Source organism: Cyrtonyx montezumae, unplaced genomic scaffold (genome assembly GCF_038088225.1).
Source record: "Cyrtonyx montezumae isolate F1298 unplaced genomic scaffold, pur_monq_1.0 scaffold_17, whole genome shotgun sequence".
In the NCBI taxonomy this organism is placed as follows: domain Eukaryota; kingdom Metazoa; phylum Chordata; class Aves; order Galliformes; family Odontophoridae; genus Cyrtonyx; species Cyrtonyx montezumae.
The window spans coordinates 6,030,505-6,048,155 of NW_027071903.1; the positions used below are offsets into that span (position 1 = coordinate 6,030,505).

General features: G+C 38.1%; 2 protein-coding genes across 3 annotated transcripts; one reads left to right on the forward strand and one right to left on the reverse strand.

The window, feature by feature from the left end:
* Window positions 1-2,631: 2,631 nt before the first annotated feature.
* CIAO2B (cytosolic iron-sulfur assembly component 2B) lies at window positions 2,632-4,634 on the reverse strand. Its single transcript, XM_065733181.1, has 5 exons — window positions 4,460-4,634; window positions 4,304-4,381; window positions 3,925-4,050; window positions 3,454-3,499; window positions 2,632-2,957 (listed from the first exon to the last, which is right to left on the reverse strand). Exons 1-5 carry the CDS (start codon window positions 4,598-4,600, stop codon window positions 2,860-2,862), a joined length of 489 nt encoding a protein of 162 aa, XP_065589253.1. The 5' UTR covers window positions 4,601-4,634; the 3' UTR covers window positions 2,632-2,859.
* A 2,803-nt stretch (window positions 4,635-7,437) lies between these two features.
* Window positions 7,438-17,090, forward strand: LOC136046567 (fatty acyl-CoA hydrolase precursor, medium chain-like). 2 transcript variants are annotated; one of them, XM_065733166.1, is made up of 13 exons: window positions 7,438-7,541; window positions 8,114-8,318; window positions 8,604-8,736; window positions 8,992-9,125; window positions 9,617-9,770; window positions 10,025-10,126; window positions 10,980-11,078; window positions 11,555-11,695; window positions 12,820-12,900; window positions 13,752-13,899; window positions 14,529-14,678; window positions 16,333-16,405; window positions 16,553-17,090. In XM_065733166.1, the coding sequence occupies exons 1-13, from the start codon at window positions 7,466-7,468 to the stop codon at window positions 16,740-16,742; spliced, it is 1,686 nt and encodes a 561-aa protein (XP_065589238.1). In that variant the 5' UTR covers window positions 7,438-7,465; the 3' UTR covers window positions 16,743-17,090. The 2 variants fall into 2 exon arrangements, with proteins under 2 accessions (XP_065589238.1, XP_065589239.1); XM_065733167.1 differs by lacking the exon at window positions 8,114-8,318 and having other exon boundaries at window positions 7,462-7,541.
* The last annotated feature ends 561 nt before the right edge of the window (window positions 17,091-17,651 follow it).

The following is a 17,651-nucleotide window of genomic DNA, read 5'->3' on the forward strand; positions in this document are numbered from 1 at the left end:
ACAAGAAAATTGTCCACTGAAGTGTGAAGCTCTTCCTGCCACTTTTTTCACGGACAGATGAGTAGCATCTTTAGATACAAAACTGCTGAGCTGCTTCTAGCTACTCATAATGAAGAGTTAGTTTGGGAGTTTGAGTCTTTAGAACTTTCAAACTACTGGACAGAAATGACAGCATGTCTATAGCTAGAAAGAAGTCCATTTCCTCACAGGGAGTAGATCTGTGCATGCAGGCCTGAGTATGTGCAGAGCAGCAGAGCCTGTGACACACAAACTGTGTTGGTCCACTGGCTCACACATGACAGGTTACTCCAGTGCACAACACAGCCAGTGACCCTAGGGAGCTTTTGTCATGGTGCTTATCGATTAAGAGGAATGAATGCCATTCAGCCACTCTGCCCAGAGCCTAGGAGTGTGATGTCAGCTTCTGGCATTTTTCCTGGACTTGAATGACTGTTTGTATTCAACACAGATGCTCTAAAGGGTCACATTTTCTGATGGGACGTGTCCTATTACAGACTATTAGAGAGACTACACTTAAGGGGCTTTTTCTGGGATGGGAAGCAGAAAATAAATAGTAAAGAAATACTTATAACAAATTAATGTTTTCTTCTTCCACTTACAGTTTGAACAGCAGGCCTCAGTAGTGATCATTAAAGCTGGGCAATGGAAAATTTTGCTGAAAAATGTAGAACATTAGCATTCAGCAAGTATTCAAGCTGAAGGAGGCCCATACAGGAGAAGCTGCCATCTTCAGCCAAGTAACAATGGTTTGTCCTTTCTATCACCTAATTAATATATCATCTCTATTATTTAAAGAAACATACCAGACCCAAACCTTTTGAATTCTCCATCCTTAAGTAGCAGTAGTCAGACCTTTTCTCTGAACGTCTGTAACAGTCCCTTTACTTAAAAGTCACCTCTCAACTACATACTGTGAATAACCTGACTACATGCTGTTGCTGAAAAAGTAAGCAGCATGAAGTGTACCCATAGGATTACTTGTGAGACAAGTGCTAACATCCAATTAATATTTATTACTTCTATTATGTAGTGGTGAAGGCTAAGCAGCAGATTCAATAAAGCATAATTTACTAACTCTTTCTCTGATGTGCAGGTTATAGCAATCTGTTTGCAACCTACTCATCTTTCTGTTACCTCTTTACTCCCTCATATTTACATTCCTGTCTTCCACAAACTCTGGGAAGACAAAAATCATTTTTCTATTAAAAAAAAAAAATTAAGAAATCAATCAAGCATATTGCTTATGAGTTACTCTGATGTACTGCCAGAGCTGAAGTTTTCATTTGTGGTGCAAAGGCTGGCAGAGTCATAACTAATCAGTTCATAGACTTGGCCTGAGAGGAAAAGATCATATTAACACGTGCTCCTTTTTCAGTATTAAGTTTACATAAATATTATCTTTATTTACAGTTTCATTCAAACATCAAAGCAAATACTCATTCAAAGGATGCTACCAAATAAGCAGATAAAGGCTGCTGATGAGTTGACCTTCTTCTACAGGAGCTCCGTGTATACTGGGTGAGTAATTTCTAAAATGAGTAGATTTGGATTTGTTTCTGTCTGTTTTCTTGTATATGTGTGAGTTTCACCATCTCACTTGGTTTACAACTGTCTCAGCTTCCTGGGCTGCTCAACACAGCCTGGTCCACAAGGCTGAGGTCTACATAGTATCCTACAAACGGTTCATTGTTTTTAAAATAGCATCCGAGATCATCCAAAAGAAAATACTGAAATGTAATGCATTACCATCACACATCTAAAAAACAAACAAACAAAAAGCAACAGCAACAACAATGGATTCTACTAATAACTCTCTAAATAACTGATGATGGTAATGGATAATTGATACATAATATCACATATTTGCACCAGAACACCTGTCAGAATTATTGCAAGCTGTTATTTTTCCAGCATTAGAAACAACCCTTACAACAGCTCATATTAATAATGGAAATCTATCTTAATGAATTTTTATATCATGAATTCCTACCAAATGACAACAGTTTATTAAGTGCCATGTTTCCCAGACCAGAAGCACAGGACAGATTTAGCAGTGATATCTATATGTATAAAGTAAAACTCATGATTTAGCTGTCAAACTTTACCAGAAAAGGTTTTTAGCAGAGAGTAGCTGGATCACTTCAACTGAAAACTACCACAGACTCCTGTCAGGAGGAAGGAAAACAAAAGCAAACAAACAAACAAAAACTCCTCAAAGATACTGCATTTGATACCACAAGTGATGAGTAAGGAAAAGCATGTCACATATCAAATGAGCTGTCCATATTCAGCTGTTTAGATTAACTTAATAATAATAATAAAACCCTTACCAGATGATTTAGAATTGTTTATATTTATTGTTGCAAATGTTTTACAATTTGCCACATAGGAATTTGTAAAAATCTTGACATTTGAAGGAAAAACTCTATTAGTCTAAAATAATTATACAAGATTTTAACTGCTGCTTAGCTTGGTATACTTGTGAAACTCAGTGTGCAAAATCCACTTTTAAAATGAACTTTATAACTAGTCCTTAGATAGTAAGAGACCTATTAATAACAAATTCAAACAAATCTTTTCTAAAAGTTCAGAAAAATAATTAACAATGCAATAATAACAGTACACTAATTAACGAACAGAAAAAGCCTGTTTAAGTTGTATCTTTATAGGAACCTGCAAGCTAACTTTCTCCATACTATTTTTTGTTTTGTTTTGGTACAAGTAATGGAACACTTATTTAAGGTAACTTTATTTTGCTCATAGATACATGTAACATAGCATCACCTCATATATACAAAATTAAAACAGAAGAATACCAATGGTTTCCTGATCAGGCAATTATGAACGAGCAGACAAACATTGATTTACCACTTCCAATAAGTGAGAGTTTTCCAAAGCAGCTGCTACACGTTCTTTATCCGCAAGCTGTTTATTAACTGTACAAAAAAAAAAAAAAAAAAAACAACCACAAGGCACCGGTCAAAATATTGGTATAGGTCTTTTCAGAAGCACTTTACAGTGAAACTAATAGTCACAGTGTTACTGTGGCACTCAGCTACAATAACTCCACTGATGTTAACTACACAGCAAAGTTATAGACTAAAGACAATACCATTACCAGATCTCAAACCAGTAAGTTATTTATGATTCAGCAGCAGGGAGCTATGATGTGTATGTGTAACAGGGAAGGAAATTTACCTCCAGCCTCCCCCCTTTTTCTCTGCCCTCCAGGTAAAGCAATGACTACTTAAGAGCTATCCAAGGAAACATTTAAACTAAGATACTAAACATTCCTCTTCTGTAATGTATCCCAGAAGGGGCTGGTTTATGTAAAGTCCCAGATGCTTAACAGTTGATCTGCAGGTGAAGGAATCTGTCTTCTCTTTAAGACGAATGAAAGAAAACCATACAACAGGGCACAAAACCACTTACCTGCATGCTCAGAGGCATGTGTTCCTGGTGTTATGTGAACATCCATCTTAAAAAGTAAAGAAAAAGGAGATAAGTCAACAAAACACTGGATGCTCAAACTATTTAATAAAGAAAATAACAAAACAAGACAACAACCAAATACATTCCTGACAATGCCAGCTACTGTACCGAGAAGAATAAAACCAAGTCCAAAAGAATACTGCATCCCCACCTGTGTAAGCCTCCTTCAGGCAGCAGGGTGAAGCACTGCCATCTCCTTCATGCCTTTGCATCACATCACCTCCCTCACCTGTGATGCCACCAGCACAGAACTGCAGCTCTGCACTGATTTGTTACTTTAGTTCCTTCCCTGACCAGGGCATTTCCCTCTCCCATAACATGGAACAAAAGGTTCTAGTAGCTTCACACTCTAATTTAGTTGCTTTAACACCATCCCTCTCTTCTGCTTTCCGGAGTGATTTTATTACTCACCTTAAACCTCTCGGGCAGTGATCTGAGCAGTTTCACTTTTATGGACAGGCCGATTAGCGTTGCCATGCTGCAGTGTGGGATCGTGGGTGTGAACTCCACTGCCACGGTGCTCTCGGCATCGTTCACCTGCCGGAAAGCAAACACGTGTGGGCAAACCCGTGAGCTTGTAAACACTGCCTATGGTGTTCCTTGTGCAGTGCTGTGCCCTGCTGCTCGGGTTTTCTTCACTGAGGGCTTTGAACACTATGTTTAAATGCAGTAAATAGATACAATACATCTCTTCTCACAGTAAGAAAAGAAGAAAAAAGAAAAAAAAGAAACATACAATACAATAAACAAACAAGAAAAAAAAGCAACAACAGAGATAAGACAGTCTCACTTTAACTCGAACTTGCTCGACGACATTCAGCTCCTCCAGGGTGAGCGGGTGCTCGGGGTCGTTAATGGAGCGGATGAGATGTGCCGCGTTAAGGAAAGCGGCACGGAGGCCTGCCTCCCTCCCCACCCCCCCCGCGCCCCGTCCTCCCGGCAGGATATCGAAGATCTCCCGGTCGTCGATGGAGTCGTGCAGCTCGTCGTCCTCCTCCCTCGCCGTCACGGGCCGCTCCCCCGAGCGGCGGTAGATGAGCGGATTGGCGTTCTCCAGCGGCGCACCGCCACCCCCCGGACCCACCATGGCGGCGGTGCCGGCGGGCCGGAAGGAGCCCGGACGCGATTCGCCGCCGCACCGGGCGGGCACCGCTTGTGCACGTGCGCCCTCTCGCGGCGAGAGGTGGAGCGGCACCGAGCCCTCGCGCAGCCCTGCGGAGCTCAGCTCCCGGCAGGGGGAGGGGCGGGGTGGGGCCCGGAGGTGAGCTGGCTGCTGGGGGGGGAGGGGTTACATCGCGTGTTAGAAACAGTTTCCTTAAGGCGATTTCTTTCATCTTGGAATTAATTTGTAAAACAAACTGCGTGTAAAAAAAATGTCTCGTTGTTACGGTATGTGGAGCGATCGGGGCTGTAACCATGGTTTGTAGCGCAGCTTCGTTCACCACTTTGCAGGACTCAGGGATCTCGCTTCAGCTTCTCGGCCACATATTTGATTTCTTATCACAAAAAATGATTTGTCATCACAAGAAAGAAACGATCGATTGCTGTTATCACTCAAGTGACAGCTTGCTGGCTGCCACAAGGCACGGTTATGAGTAATACGTATTTCTGCCTCCTGGCAGCCGGCAGAAGTAACACCGGGATCTTTTCCGTCGCCGCTGCTGACTGTGCAGCGTGTCCCCTTCTAACGGTGGCTCGGAATGGACTGGAAGCTTCAGCGAGCATGTACTTTCCTCTCTGCGCTGGTATTGATGCTGGGATAAACAGTTCATTCAATTCAGAGCACTGTAATAAAAGTGAAAGCGTTTTGTTTTGTTTTGTTTTCTCTCTTAGATCACTAAAAATAAATAGCAATCTATCTAATTGCTAATACACCTGATGCTGATTTTGTTCTCTGAGTAGGGGGTGAAAAAGGGTAAGGAGATGATGGCCCACACTGATGAGGTGAGTGAGAGCTGCTAATGTGGGATAGCCCAGAGCTCATTTGGGATGAAGGATCTCACTGCCTGTTCTGGTATTTTGAGGAGATCTCCTTTACAGTGAAAAAGCATAAAAGGAAATTTTGTAGCCTGTTCTTTGGAAGCTTCTCTGAGATGATGTGGTGAGTAGATTTGTCACTTTGAGCATCTATATTAAACAAGACAGTATTACTTTTGTATTCTGTATAAAAACTGAGTACCTGGATGTGAACCAAAAGTGACAAGGAGGTAACTCATTCATATCCGAAAACTGACAGTGCTAACTCTGATTTAAACTGTTAATTCATTTTTCAAAAGAGTTATTTCAGCCTTTCATTGTTGAGATGAAAACAAGGAGCTGGGATCTAAATTAAAAGATACCTTATGCTACTGTAAGTTTGTGATAATGGAGTTGTGTGTCAGAATGTCCCTAACCTCAAAGGAATCTCATTTTCCTTCATTTAATGCATACCTTACCTGCTACTTAAATCTTTATGTTTTTAGATTGGACTGGAACAAAATTAATAAAAAGAATTTTCCAGAAAGAACTGAGAGAAGTATTATAAATAAGAGGCAAGTTTTATTCTACAATGCATATTTGTGCAGTTCCAACAATTTCTGTAAGAAATTGTTATACAAAATCAGTGCAACCCAGAGGCCTGGGTTCCATGTAAGAAATGGCAAGTAGCTCTGAATTCTGCTGCACTGAAAATCTTGTTTTTATGTGTCTCATTTCCAAGTCTTTGTTTGCTTCTAAAGAAGAACTGACTGACAAATCTCTGTATTTCAAAATAGGGTGAACTTACATGATGTATTACTCATCTGTGGTGGAGAAGATGGCTTTGCAAGCTTTATGTGCCTTTATGCTGGAGGTGAATGAAGTGAAAGCAGTGCAGAAGACCCTGGAACAATATGCTTTGCAACTGAGTGCTAATAACATCATTCACCTGGGAGATGAAAACTGAATCAAAGGTAGAGAAACACAAATCCGCTATGTAGTGTGTTCTGCCAGCTGAAAACTGGGAGCTAGTGGAGCAGGCTAAACTTGTAGACCCAACTGTGAAGAAGGCCTTGAGGCTAATCTGTTTAAGGCCAGTTACCTGTTTTGAGGGTTGTCATGCTCCTATGTACTACAGAATTTTCTAGGATTTCTCAGCCAACAGTGGCAGACTGCCCAGTGGATTGTCAGCCTATTAAAGGAAGCTATTTTATAGAGAAGGAGTGGTCGTGGTCCTTTCACTGTCTTTTGAGGAAAGTACACATACCAAAAGGTGCTGGCCTTGCTTTCTGACCTCTACTGTGGCTGCTCTGTTGCCTTGGGCAGTCATAGAAAAGATGCTGTAATGTTGCCCTCAGCTTTAATATCCCATTTAATTAAAAAAAATGCAAAAGGGTTAAAAAACTAATTTGGAAGTTAGAGGCCAGTTCTTGCAAGAATGCACACATACTAATTGTGTTGCAGATGTGCTAGCATTCATTAAACCTTTTGCAATAACTGAGCTTTTCTCTCCCGCCCTTCCTCCTTCCCTCCTGTCCTTTGTTACTTCCCAGTTATTTGTAATCTGCAAACGTATTTTTTTTGTTGCGTTTGTTTGTTTACAGAGGCTTAAGTGTCAGTAGCTCTGAAACTTTCAGATTTCACTGCTTTGTAGTGCTTATGTGATTCAAAATATGAAATAGTAAATATTTAAGTGGGAATTGAGGTGTGTATAAGGTTGTAGAATTACAAACAGATTAAGTAGGATAAGACCTTTCATTATTGTTCACAGTTGATGCTGAGCCAAAATCATCCATCATCAGGATCAGGTATGTTACACTAAGGGATTGTATTTGCACTCCATTTCAACTACAGCTCTGAAAGTGCTCAATGCAGTGCATTTTCAGAAAGGAATTTAGCTGTGCTCCCTACTAAGAGCACAGTCAGCAGAGACCTTTGTACCATTGTCTTCTGCATAAAAAACAGAAAATAATCTGGAATCCAACTTGGGAGAAAAATGGCTCCTCAAAACCAGATTTCTTTGCTTTGTATCATGGTCTGTAGTGTAACATTCATCATTTGTGGAACAGAAGGTGAGATGCAAAATCTTTTGATTCTGATTTTGATTTTGATTTTTTTGTTTGTTTTTCGAGCTGCTGATGAGGAAGCAACTGCACTAATAAATTACAGAGTAGTAGTTTTCAAAGGCAGTAACACTCTTGTTTGTCTTTTTGCAGCTGGCAAAAGAATCCTAATAAACTCAGTGCAAAAGTGGCTTTTTTTTGAATGAAACAATTTTGAGATGTTTTAATGGAAATAATAAAAAGGCTTGTTTACTAAAAGGATATTGTTTTGTTGGATGGTAAAGCTGGAAAATGATGATGATTTTGTCAGTCACTATTTGTTCTGAAATTGCTTTTAAGATTTATGATTTTGAACAGTGTGTAACCTATGACTTACCTAGCTCCAGCTGTCATAAGCAGAGCCAGTTATGGAAATTTTTGGTGAGGGGAGTGTCATTCCACATAAGTAAAACTAAAACTGAACAAAATTGAACAACCTGAAATCTTCAAAATAAATTATTCTCTAAAAAATGTCTGAGTGAAAAATCTCTCTGACAACTGTGAAAATACAATTTAGTTCTTTTGGCTTACATGAAACTTAGGACAGAAGGATGCTGAACCAGAAGTGACTGTTGCACATGGACGGCTCAGAGGAAAACAAGTAAATGTGAAGGGAACAGACAGGCTTGTAAACATTTTCCTTGGGATTCCTTTTGCAAAAGCACCTGTTGGACCTTTGAGGTTTTCCCCACCTGAACCACCTGACCCCTGGAATGATCTGAGAGATGCAACTTCTTACCCACCACTGTGAGAGCTGTTCTTTTGTGTATTGTACTTGCTCATGTTCGTCCGTACTGTCGTATTTGTTAGTGTACAGAGGTATGGTTTTTAGTAAGGTGCTTGGATTTACTGGTAGTGAGATATTTAATAAAAACTGTGGGCTTAGGAAACATCAAGCATTCCTGTAAGTAACAGACAGTTCGAGTGCCAAGTGGAAATTCAGTCTGATAAAGAAAACATGTTGTCTATATCAATACATTGTTGATATTTCAGTTTTATTATTAATGATTACACTTTCTTTCTTTTGTGAAGATGCCCTCAAGATTTGGCCATGTTGAAAAAAGCTGAAAAAAATTATAAAGAAAAACACATTCAATTCCAAACTTCTGAGGACTGTTTGTATCTAAACGTTTATAGCCCTGCAGACAAGAAGGACAAATTACCTGTACGTAAATCCATTGTGAAGCCTTGTATTCTACAACGTTTGCATCTAATCATGACTCCTAAGCCACTTAATTGCTTCTGAAAATGTCCTGCATAAGCAAGACTAATATTATGCAAAATTCACAGTCCATCAACATAAAATTAAGCTCCCATTGTCTTTCAGTGAAGTTACTAATTCTCTGTTGTCTTCCCTTTTCAGATGAAACCTGCCAGCCAGTGTTTAATGTTTATCTTGCCCTATTTTTTTTCCTCAAAGGTAATGGTGTGGATCCATGGAGGCAATTTTGTATTTGGTGGTGCTTCTAGGTACGATGGTTCAGCGCTATCAGCCTATGAGAATATTGTGGTAGTAATAATTCAGTACAGACTTGGACTCCTTGGATTTTTCAAGTAAGATGACCCATGTTACTTTCTACTAGACACTTTCCATCTTGCTTAAAGTATAAATGGTTTTGTTTTCTAAATCAACTGAATTTCTACACCAGTTTCCCACTGGTACATTGATATAAATGTGTGTATTTGGCTGACATTAGGATATGAGAACACTAAGAATCTGGTCCTTAAATTCCATTTGTATTGCCATTTCATTATAGCTTACTGTCAAATCATAGTTGGGCTTATTTGATTGTCTGTAGGGTGTTTTTCTTGCCATTTCCTTCATCCATTGATGTGTAAATCTAAAATTTGTGTCCTGGAAAGGCCAGGCATCCATCTATGTATGAATGAATAAACATGGGTCTTAGATGTGACTATGAGGGTCTTTTGATTGGTAGGCTATGCAGATCTTTCCTTAGCCAACTTGCACAAACTGCAAATTGGAAGGGTTAATTTTTTTCTGGTGTAAGGAGTATTACTCTTAGTGTATACTGCTTTTCTTTCAGTACTGGTGATGAACATGGTCGTGGGAACTGGGCATTTTTGGATCAAGTAGCAGCTCTTCGGTGGATCCAGGAAAACATTGAACACTTCGGTGGAGATCCAGGATCAGTCACGCTCTTCGGTGTATCTGCAGGATCTTGCTGTGTTTTTGCACATGTAAGCATGCTGTAGATACACTAAAAAGTCTTAAAAAACACTCAAAGGTAAACTCAATTAGTGTAACATTGAATGCTTAATCCAGTTTTTGAAAAGAAGATTAAAAGCACTTCATTCTAAGTCTGACCACTTTCCCTGAAAGGATATAAAAACGTGTATTTCTACACTGAACACAGCAATCTAGTTGAACAGATAGTTACGAGATAAGGACCATGATGTAGAATAAATGCTTTCTGTTCCTTCCTTTTTGGCAGGTTTTATCTACTTTGTCTAAGGGTCTCTTTCATAAAGCAATATTAGAGAGTGGAGTTCTAATTCCCTCTAATAAAGATTTACATCTTTCAGCAGATCTTAAGGTAGGATCATTTTTGCATTTTAAAGCTTCTATAATGAAAAGTATTCCTAATATCTGATTATTTGATTAAAAGAAGAGAAAAATCTGATTGCATATTATGTGAACAAGTTGATTAAGGTTATTCTGAAGGCATACGTATAGATAAATAGGTTAGCACTAAGTAAGATTTTAATTCAAATAGCCTATATATTTTCAATCTTACCATGCTCATTTGATGTTGGAAATAGGTTATACAGTTATGTGATTATAATGTCTGTGGGTAGATTTAAGTATTTTCAGTTACACACATGCCTGCCTAGGCATAGGTCCAATTTCATGCACATTGTCACTTACATAGTAACAGTTGAATTTATTACGGGAAGTTTAATAAGAATCCAGAAGAAGCACTCTGTTTTTATTCAGTGATGGTCTTTTATGGAGGGGCTTAATTTGAAGTAAAAAACAAACAAACAAAAAGAGAGAGCAAACAAAATGCCTTGAAATGAAAGTACCTTTCTGTTTTTCTTCCTGAAGCTGTAGGCAGTAATAATTTGAAACTCACAAGCTGATTCTCTCAATTTTCTTGCCTCACTTGATATTTGTTACAATTTCATATTATCTCTACAGCAAGATTTGTTGTATAATGGTGAACAGAAACACAGCACAAAGGAGAAGCACAGAAAAATTATTTGACCTAAGGATCTAACTGTTGGATCTCAAGTAAAATGAAGTACTTGAAGATCTATGAAGCTCAACCTAAACTAGGCCTTATATAAAACAGTTAACATGACTGTATATATAATAACTGTATGCATATAAATTCCTTAAAGACTAACTCATAGCTAACAGTTCTTGTCTTTGTTAACAATTTTCAGAAAATTGCAAGTATATTTAAGTGTGAGACCAGCAGTTCACTCTCACTAGTAAACTGCTTGAGGAACCAGGAAGCAATGGATATAGTCTTTAACAGTACGGTAAGTGAAACTTCACTTAGTATCAGATTATTTTTTTAGTGGCATACTTGCAGAACTTCTGATCAGCTTTTGACCAGAGTTAATAATTGGCCTGATCCAAAGTTAATCTTTTGAATTTTTGTCAAAACACCCCCAAACATTCAAATTATCTCACAGACATTTTCTTTAGAATTTTTAGTGAAGCATCACAGCGATTGTGAAGTTGTGTGCAAGGCTCAAACATAAGTACATTTTAATGTCAATTGGAAACAGTACCCAATCAGGAAACCTTTAAATTATATCTTAACATGCCCCAACCGTGATAGCAGTTCATACTGTTGTGCAAAAACTGTAATTGTTTGTTACAGTGGCCAAAGATTTCCTAAATCCTTTTTTGCACCTGGAACACTAAACGTGGATGTTTTATTATATGATTTGAAGGAAAGGGAAAAAGCACTATTAACAAGTAATTTGATCTTTTTTTTCTGCTCCTTTAGGAAATCCCATTTCTACCCTTAGTTTTGGATGGAGTATTTCTTCATAAGTCACCTGAAGATATATTGGCTGGAAAAGAGTTTAATGTGGTCCCATTTATGATAGGAGTCACCAATAATGAATTTGGCTGGAATATTAGATCTGTAATTTAACATCTGTTCTTCACTTTTTGGAATGTTGGTATTAAATAATGCAGGTGATTCTGAGAAGAGTAGATAAGGTCTTTGCTGGTAGGACACTTCTTATGTATGCACTGTTGGGAGTATATACAAAGAAAGTTTTGCTTCCGTTCTGCTTTGGTGGAGACCCAGAACCAGTTGGTCACAAAGCAGTAATACAGGCTCTATCCTGCATGCTGAACTGTCATTATTATATAGTATTTTCCAGAAAATGCAATCCCTTATCTGGGCAGAGAAAGTGAAAAATAATGCTGCAGTCATTAGCTTATTATTCTGCAAATTAAAACAGTCCTTTCCCCAACAACAAACACACAGATGTTACCAACACAGTATTCAGGATCAGTAGTACATTGAACATTTAAAAATGCTACACTGGTCACTGTAAGCAGCTTACCTTTTATGTCACAAACTCTGATGACTGCTGGTTCTATTGTTGCCCCTGTATTGATTATTATCATGTGGTAAGATCTGTTGGTTAAAGAACTTGAATGTGAGCAGAGTACCCACTTGCTCTCAGTGCATAAATTCTTTCACATGTGAATTCTACAATAACTTCAAGAGAATGGTTGCTGTACGGTGCAGCAGAATGTAGGGGATGGATTTGTTCTGTCTTTCTTATCCTCTTTAAGTATTCATGTTTTGTCATACAAAGCATTTGTTCTGAATTTACATAGTATTCACAAGTCTCTGGGAGTGTGATGGTGCTGAATGCAATAAGAAAAATGTAGAGAGAAACCTGTTCTTATTTATTTTTCAGAGAGATTAGACATTTTACGCAATGTCATAAGAGGAGGAAGGTTGCCTTATTTTTTACTTAAAAGGGTTCAAACAATTGTGGAAGAAACAAAGTAGCTGACCCAAGCAGGATCTCCCCTACAGTGAGGGAAAATAAGCCTTTGAGACACAACAAGCTTGTTTAAATTTTGCTTTAATGCCCCATAGTCTTAGAGAATATTTAACTGTGTGCTGATTTAAAGGTAAAGTGCATAGTTAGAATGTGGAATAAAGTTATAAAAATACTGAAACCTTGGAGAAGTTAAATGGCTTTAACAACATTCTTTTTTTGTTTGTTTTTTTTTCCTGTGCAGACATCAACAGTGCCAGCTTTGAGGGATGTGCAAGATAAAAAATCAGTCACTTCAGCTTTAGAGTTTCTACTACCAATGATGGTAAGAATTGTTGCACTTATTTAATTTAGGAAGAAAAACTTATTTTTGGTGCATATACCAGATTTGTGAAGTTCAGCGTTCTCTATTTTTCTGCTTGTGCATTGTGTTACTAACACTTGAGGTAACATTATGGTTTGAGGAGAAACCCAGCAAAGCTGGAAGGACTGAAATGTGTGGTTCTAATCAGAAATAGGGTTGAGTCAGGGCTAGATTCTGGAAAGTACCTTTTTCCTTCAAGAAATCTGAACCAACATTTTTGCATTATGTATTTGTATGTAGAATTACTGTAATAGTGCCCTTACAGTATTTGATATCCGGTCTCCTGGCTAATGGGTTTCAAGGCAGGGTTTTTCAGTAAGTTAAATATAGCTTTTTAAGTACTTATACAGAAAATACTTGGCACTTTTTGTTTTGAAATGTATCTGTCAAACAGTAAATTCTAACACTAATAACCTAAGCTGTGTTTAGAGATCCTGTACTTGAATAGTTCACACATCTTTCAAGGCTTCAAGACTCCCGTCTCTTTTCTCTTGAAGAAAAAAGATGCCAAAGGTGTTATCAGGATGGGTGAAATTCCAAACTTCTGGAAATTAATTGATTCCTAGAGTGTTTTAACTCACATAAATCTGCTGTAAATTTTATTTGACAGTGCTGGGTTGTTTTGTTTTGTTTTTCACAAAAAAGTCAATGAGTTTTGTTATCATGCTTTTTCATCAGTTTGGGTGCTATCCTGCACTTTTCTACCTGAAAACTGAATCTCTGAAGTTTAAAACATGACATTAATTCAAAGTGTTAATTTTTCTGTGTTTCCCTCCTCCCCCTTCCCTTTTTTTTTTTTTTAATTTACTTAGAATTTACAAGCAGAATTGCTGCCTGTAATAATGAATGAATACCTGGGAAGCACAGATGATCCTGCTGAGCTACGGGACCGATTTCTGGAATTGCTGGGGGATGTCGTTGTTGTCATACCATCCATTAAAGCACTCAGTTATTACCGGGGTGAGCTAACGAACATTCTCTTTAAAAACTATCTCAAAATAGGACCCTCAAACTTTTTACTATGTGCTGAATTAAATAGAGTAGAAATAAATCCTGTTCTGTAGGTAACCCTTCTTGAAATTCTCTCTGGGAATTTTGAGAATGAAGGGTGATTTAGGTGTACAGGACCACATCAAGTAAATGATGTCTTTACCTTTGTACTGGTGCTTTGCACTAGTGCTTATAGTTACAGTACACTGAGATAAGAAAAGGATAACACAAGTAGATGTTTACTATGTGAAGTATACAAGCTTAAAAATTAAAAAACTCTAAAGGAACCTGGTATTTCCCCCTTAGCCCACTACTGCTTGGTAAGTCAGCAGCTCTGTAGTCTGGAAATCTTATGAAATCTAAGTCTACACAAGCCATATGAAAATATCCAGAACTGAGAAATAACTGGATTTTGTTTTCTATCAATATTCCCAAGGTGAATTTTTCATTTCCTTAATACTATGCATTATTCATTATTAGTTAAATATAAGAATATGTATTTGAGAGTAGTGTTACATTCAGAAATGTGCCCAGTTCCTTGTAAAGCATTGGCCATATTTTGATTAATACTTACATGCTTCTCCTGTAACATCTTCTAGAGTCTGGAGCTCCTACCTACTTCTTTGAGTATCAGCATCGTCCCACTTCATACTGGGACACTAAACCAGAGTATGTGAAAGCCGATCATGGAGATGAAGTTGGCTTTGTCTTTGGAGGACCATTTCTGGCAGGTGACATAAGGCTAAGGGGTAAGAAATTACACATCAGTATTCATTTATAAATTGCTCTCACAGTACTGACATTATTCAGTATTGCTACTTCCATTTTAATCCGATTATACTCCACATGCTAGCAGTAAGACCAAAATGTAAATCCCTCTCTTGTTTGAATTTGTTCAACTTTACTGTTATTCTCCATTCTTTATCACATAGTTTGCTGTTTCAGAAGCATGGGACTTCATATATATTGCAAACAATTTAGCAAATGCTGATGTGCAGTAGCAAATTTCCTGTCCTTATACCAGGAAGGAAATCTAAATAAGGAAATTGCTTTCTCCTTTCCTTGAGGTATTTAAAGTAATGTGTCCTCTTCCAGGAAATCTGACTGGCGTTGAGGCCCCAGAGAGTGGGTTACAGTCTCTTTTGCAGTGTTCAAGCTTGTGTTCATTAGAGCAAGGCTGAAACTCCAGCGTTTCAGTTTCAGCATGAAGATCTAAGAATTAGGTTAAAGTCTGTTTTATCCCAAAACTCAGTTAATAAGTCATTGTTTTATGAAAAATATAACTGGCCTGTTGAGGAAGAATTAAAAATGTGCTCACCAAGTTGTCTTTGCCATAACAGTTTAGGCATTCTTGTAGGATTTTGGAAGCGTGGTCTCTGGTTCATTCAGGCAAAATCCTGTGTTGCTGCAGCGCAAATGAGTGTGCTAATCTTTGAATGATTATGTAAATAGTGTTACCTCCTCAGGAATACTGTGAGTCCAGCACTTGCATATGTCTAAAACAGTAATACTCAGAAAGCAGACTTTTCTTTCTCATGGAACAAAATATGTACAGTTCTTATTTGTAAAGAAAAACATGAGATTGAGAATATTTAAAGTTGAATTCACAATTTTTTCTACCTTTTATTTTTATCATTTTCACAGTGGTTCATGGTCTATATCAAAGTCCATGCAAACTGAAGTGTTTCCTTTTACTCCAGTGAACTTTAGAGCAATCCAGCTGTGTTGTAAAAAACATGAATTAATCTGTTCCTAGAATCCTTTGATTTTGCTTAAATTTTGCAACTCCTTTGTATTTATACTATCCTGCTCTTAGACAACAGCTAGAGAACACTGTACCGTACTATATGACCAACTTTAGAAGTAAAGCAGTCTCATATAATAGTTATTATTTTTTTGTGATATACTGACTTGTAGTTACATGCAGTCGTACGTGTAACTACTTCTAAGGGAATATTCCTGAAATGCTGAAACATGGAATCCATTATCTTGTATCAGAATGAAGACACCGTTGCCTCGTATGCTCAGAATAGAGAATTTCAGCCCCACAGAGCTAGGATGAGATCTGCAGAACTAAACTATGTGGCCGACTTGCTCCATTGTAATGGGTGTTGGGAAACATGGGTTTCTTTCTTTATTGGTTGTGCTTCTGGTTTCCTGGAAGAACACAGGCAAATCCTTTTTGTTCCTTGTCCTTCACTTCCCTTGCCTGTTGAGTAATTATGCTGATCTCATTCACCAACAGTCCTGAAATGTTCTCTTGATGATTTCTCAAGTCCTGAAATCTTCTTCAGAGATTATTGGATTGCTAACGCATTTCAGGATTGGTACTTTTCTTGGAGGCGGGAACTTATATAAAGGCTAAAATGTTAATAGACAAAAATTCTGTTATTTATTTCTCAGATGAAGCTACAGATGAAGAAAAGAACCTTAGCAGAACTCTAATGAAGTACTGGGCTAACTTTGCTCGAAATGGGTGAGAATGAAATTAATGAGAAACATTATTTTAAAAATATTGTAGCTGGTTTGTAATGACTGCATACTGAGTCAGTTATATCACGATCAATTGAATTCCCTAGTGGACTGGAAAGGGTATTCACACCTCCTTTCTTACTGTTTACAGAAATCCTAATGGGGAAGGTCTGGCTGAATGGCCATCGTATAATCTAAATGAAGAATACTTGGAGATAAATCTAGAACAAAAGAAAGCCAGAAAGTTGAAGGAAAAGAAGGTTGACTTCTGGGAAAAGGTGATGTTTGAAAAGCCATCTAGGAAGAGAATGGAAAACAAGAAAGTTAATTTAGAGTTATAATTTACTGTCCAAACATACGTAATAGGCATAGTACTTAGGATAGCAGAAGAAATGATTTAAAATCTTTTTGAGGATAAAATTACATGTCCCTGCCTTTTGACTTCTCTTCGCAGTTCTCATATTTACAGTTATGTGCTGTAATCATTGACAGTGGACCTGTTTCCCCTTTGTGATCCTTTGCTTTTCCCTCAGTTCATGTCCACAACAGAAGCCTCACCTATTCAGTGCAGTTAACAGATCTGTCTGCTCCTCAGGTTTTTCTGTAGCTTTGCCATTGCTGATGAAGAGTGTAGCAGCAATGTTGTGAAAATAAAGTTAAATCAATAAAGACCCAATTTGCAAGTAAAACTGTCTTTCTTACATCAAATACACCAGGGGTGTTACGGAGGTTTTGGTTTGATTCACACGTGGAAACGTCCTCTGAAATGTTTACAGAAAGTTCTGTTCTGTAAGTGAGATGGACAGCTGAGAAAGGTAGCAGTGTATTTCTGACTGTTGTGGTACCTCTTGTGAAACGGTAGTGCTGTGCTGGAATTCAGATGGCTCCTAAATGTTAGGAAAGGAGAGAAAGTCTCAGCTTCCGCCAGTTTCTTTCCTTTTAATTTAGCAGTAACTGCTGCAGAAGGATCAACCGCGGCAGCATTAGTTCTGTGCTTCCTGTATTTTCCATGGTGCTTTATTTACACGGTGCTAGGCTGCGCTCTGTGCCATCTGCAACTTCCAGAGCATCTCTCAGCACTGGGCCTCAGGCCTTCATTACTAGGACTGGACTGAGATTTCACTTACCAGAACTGCTCCAGTGCCCTTTTGAACTTGGACTGCCAAGAACAAGTCTCGATCACATCATTTCAGCGTTGCAGAGAACGTCTCTCCTACGTCATGCTTATTTCCCCAAGGCTGCTCCAGCCA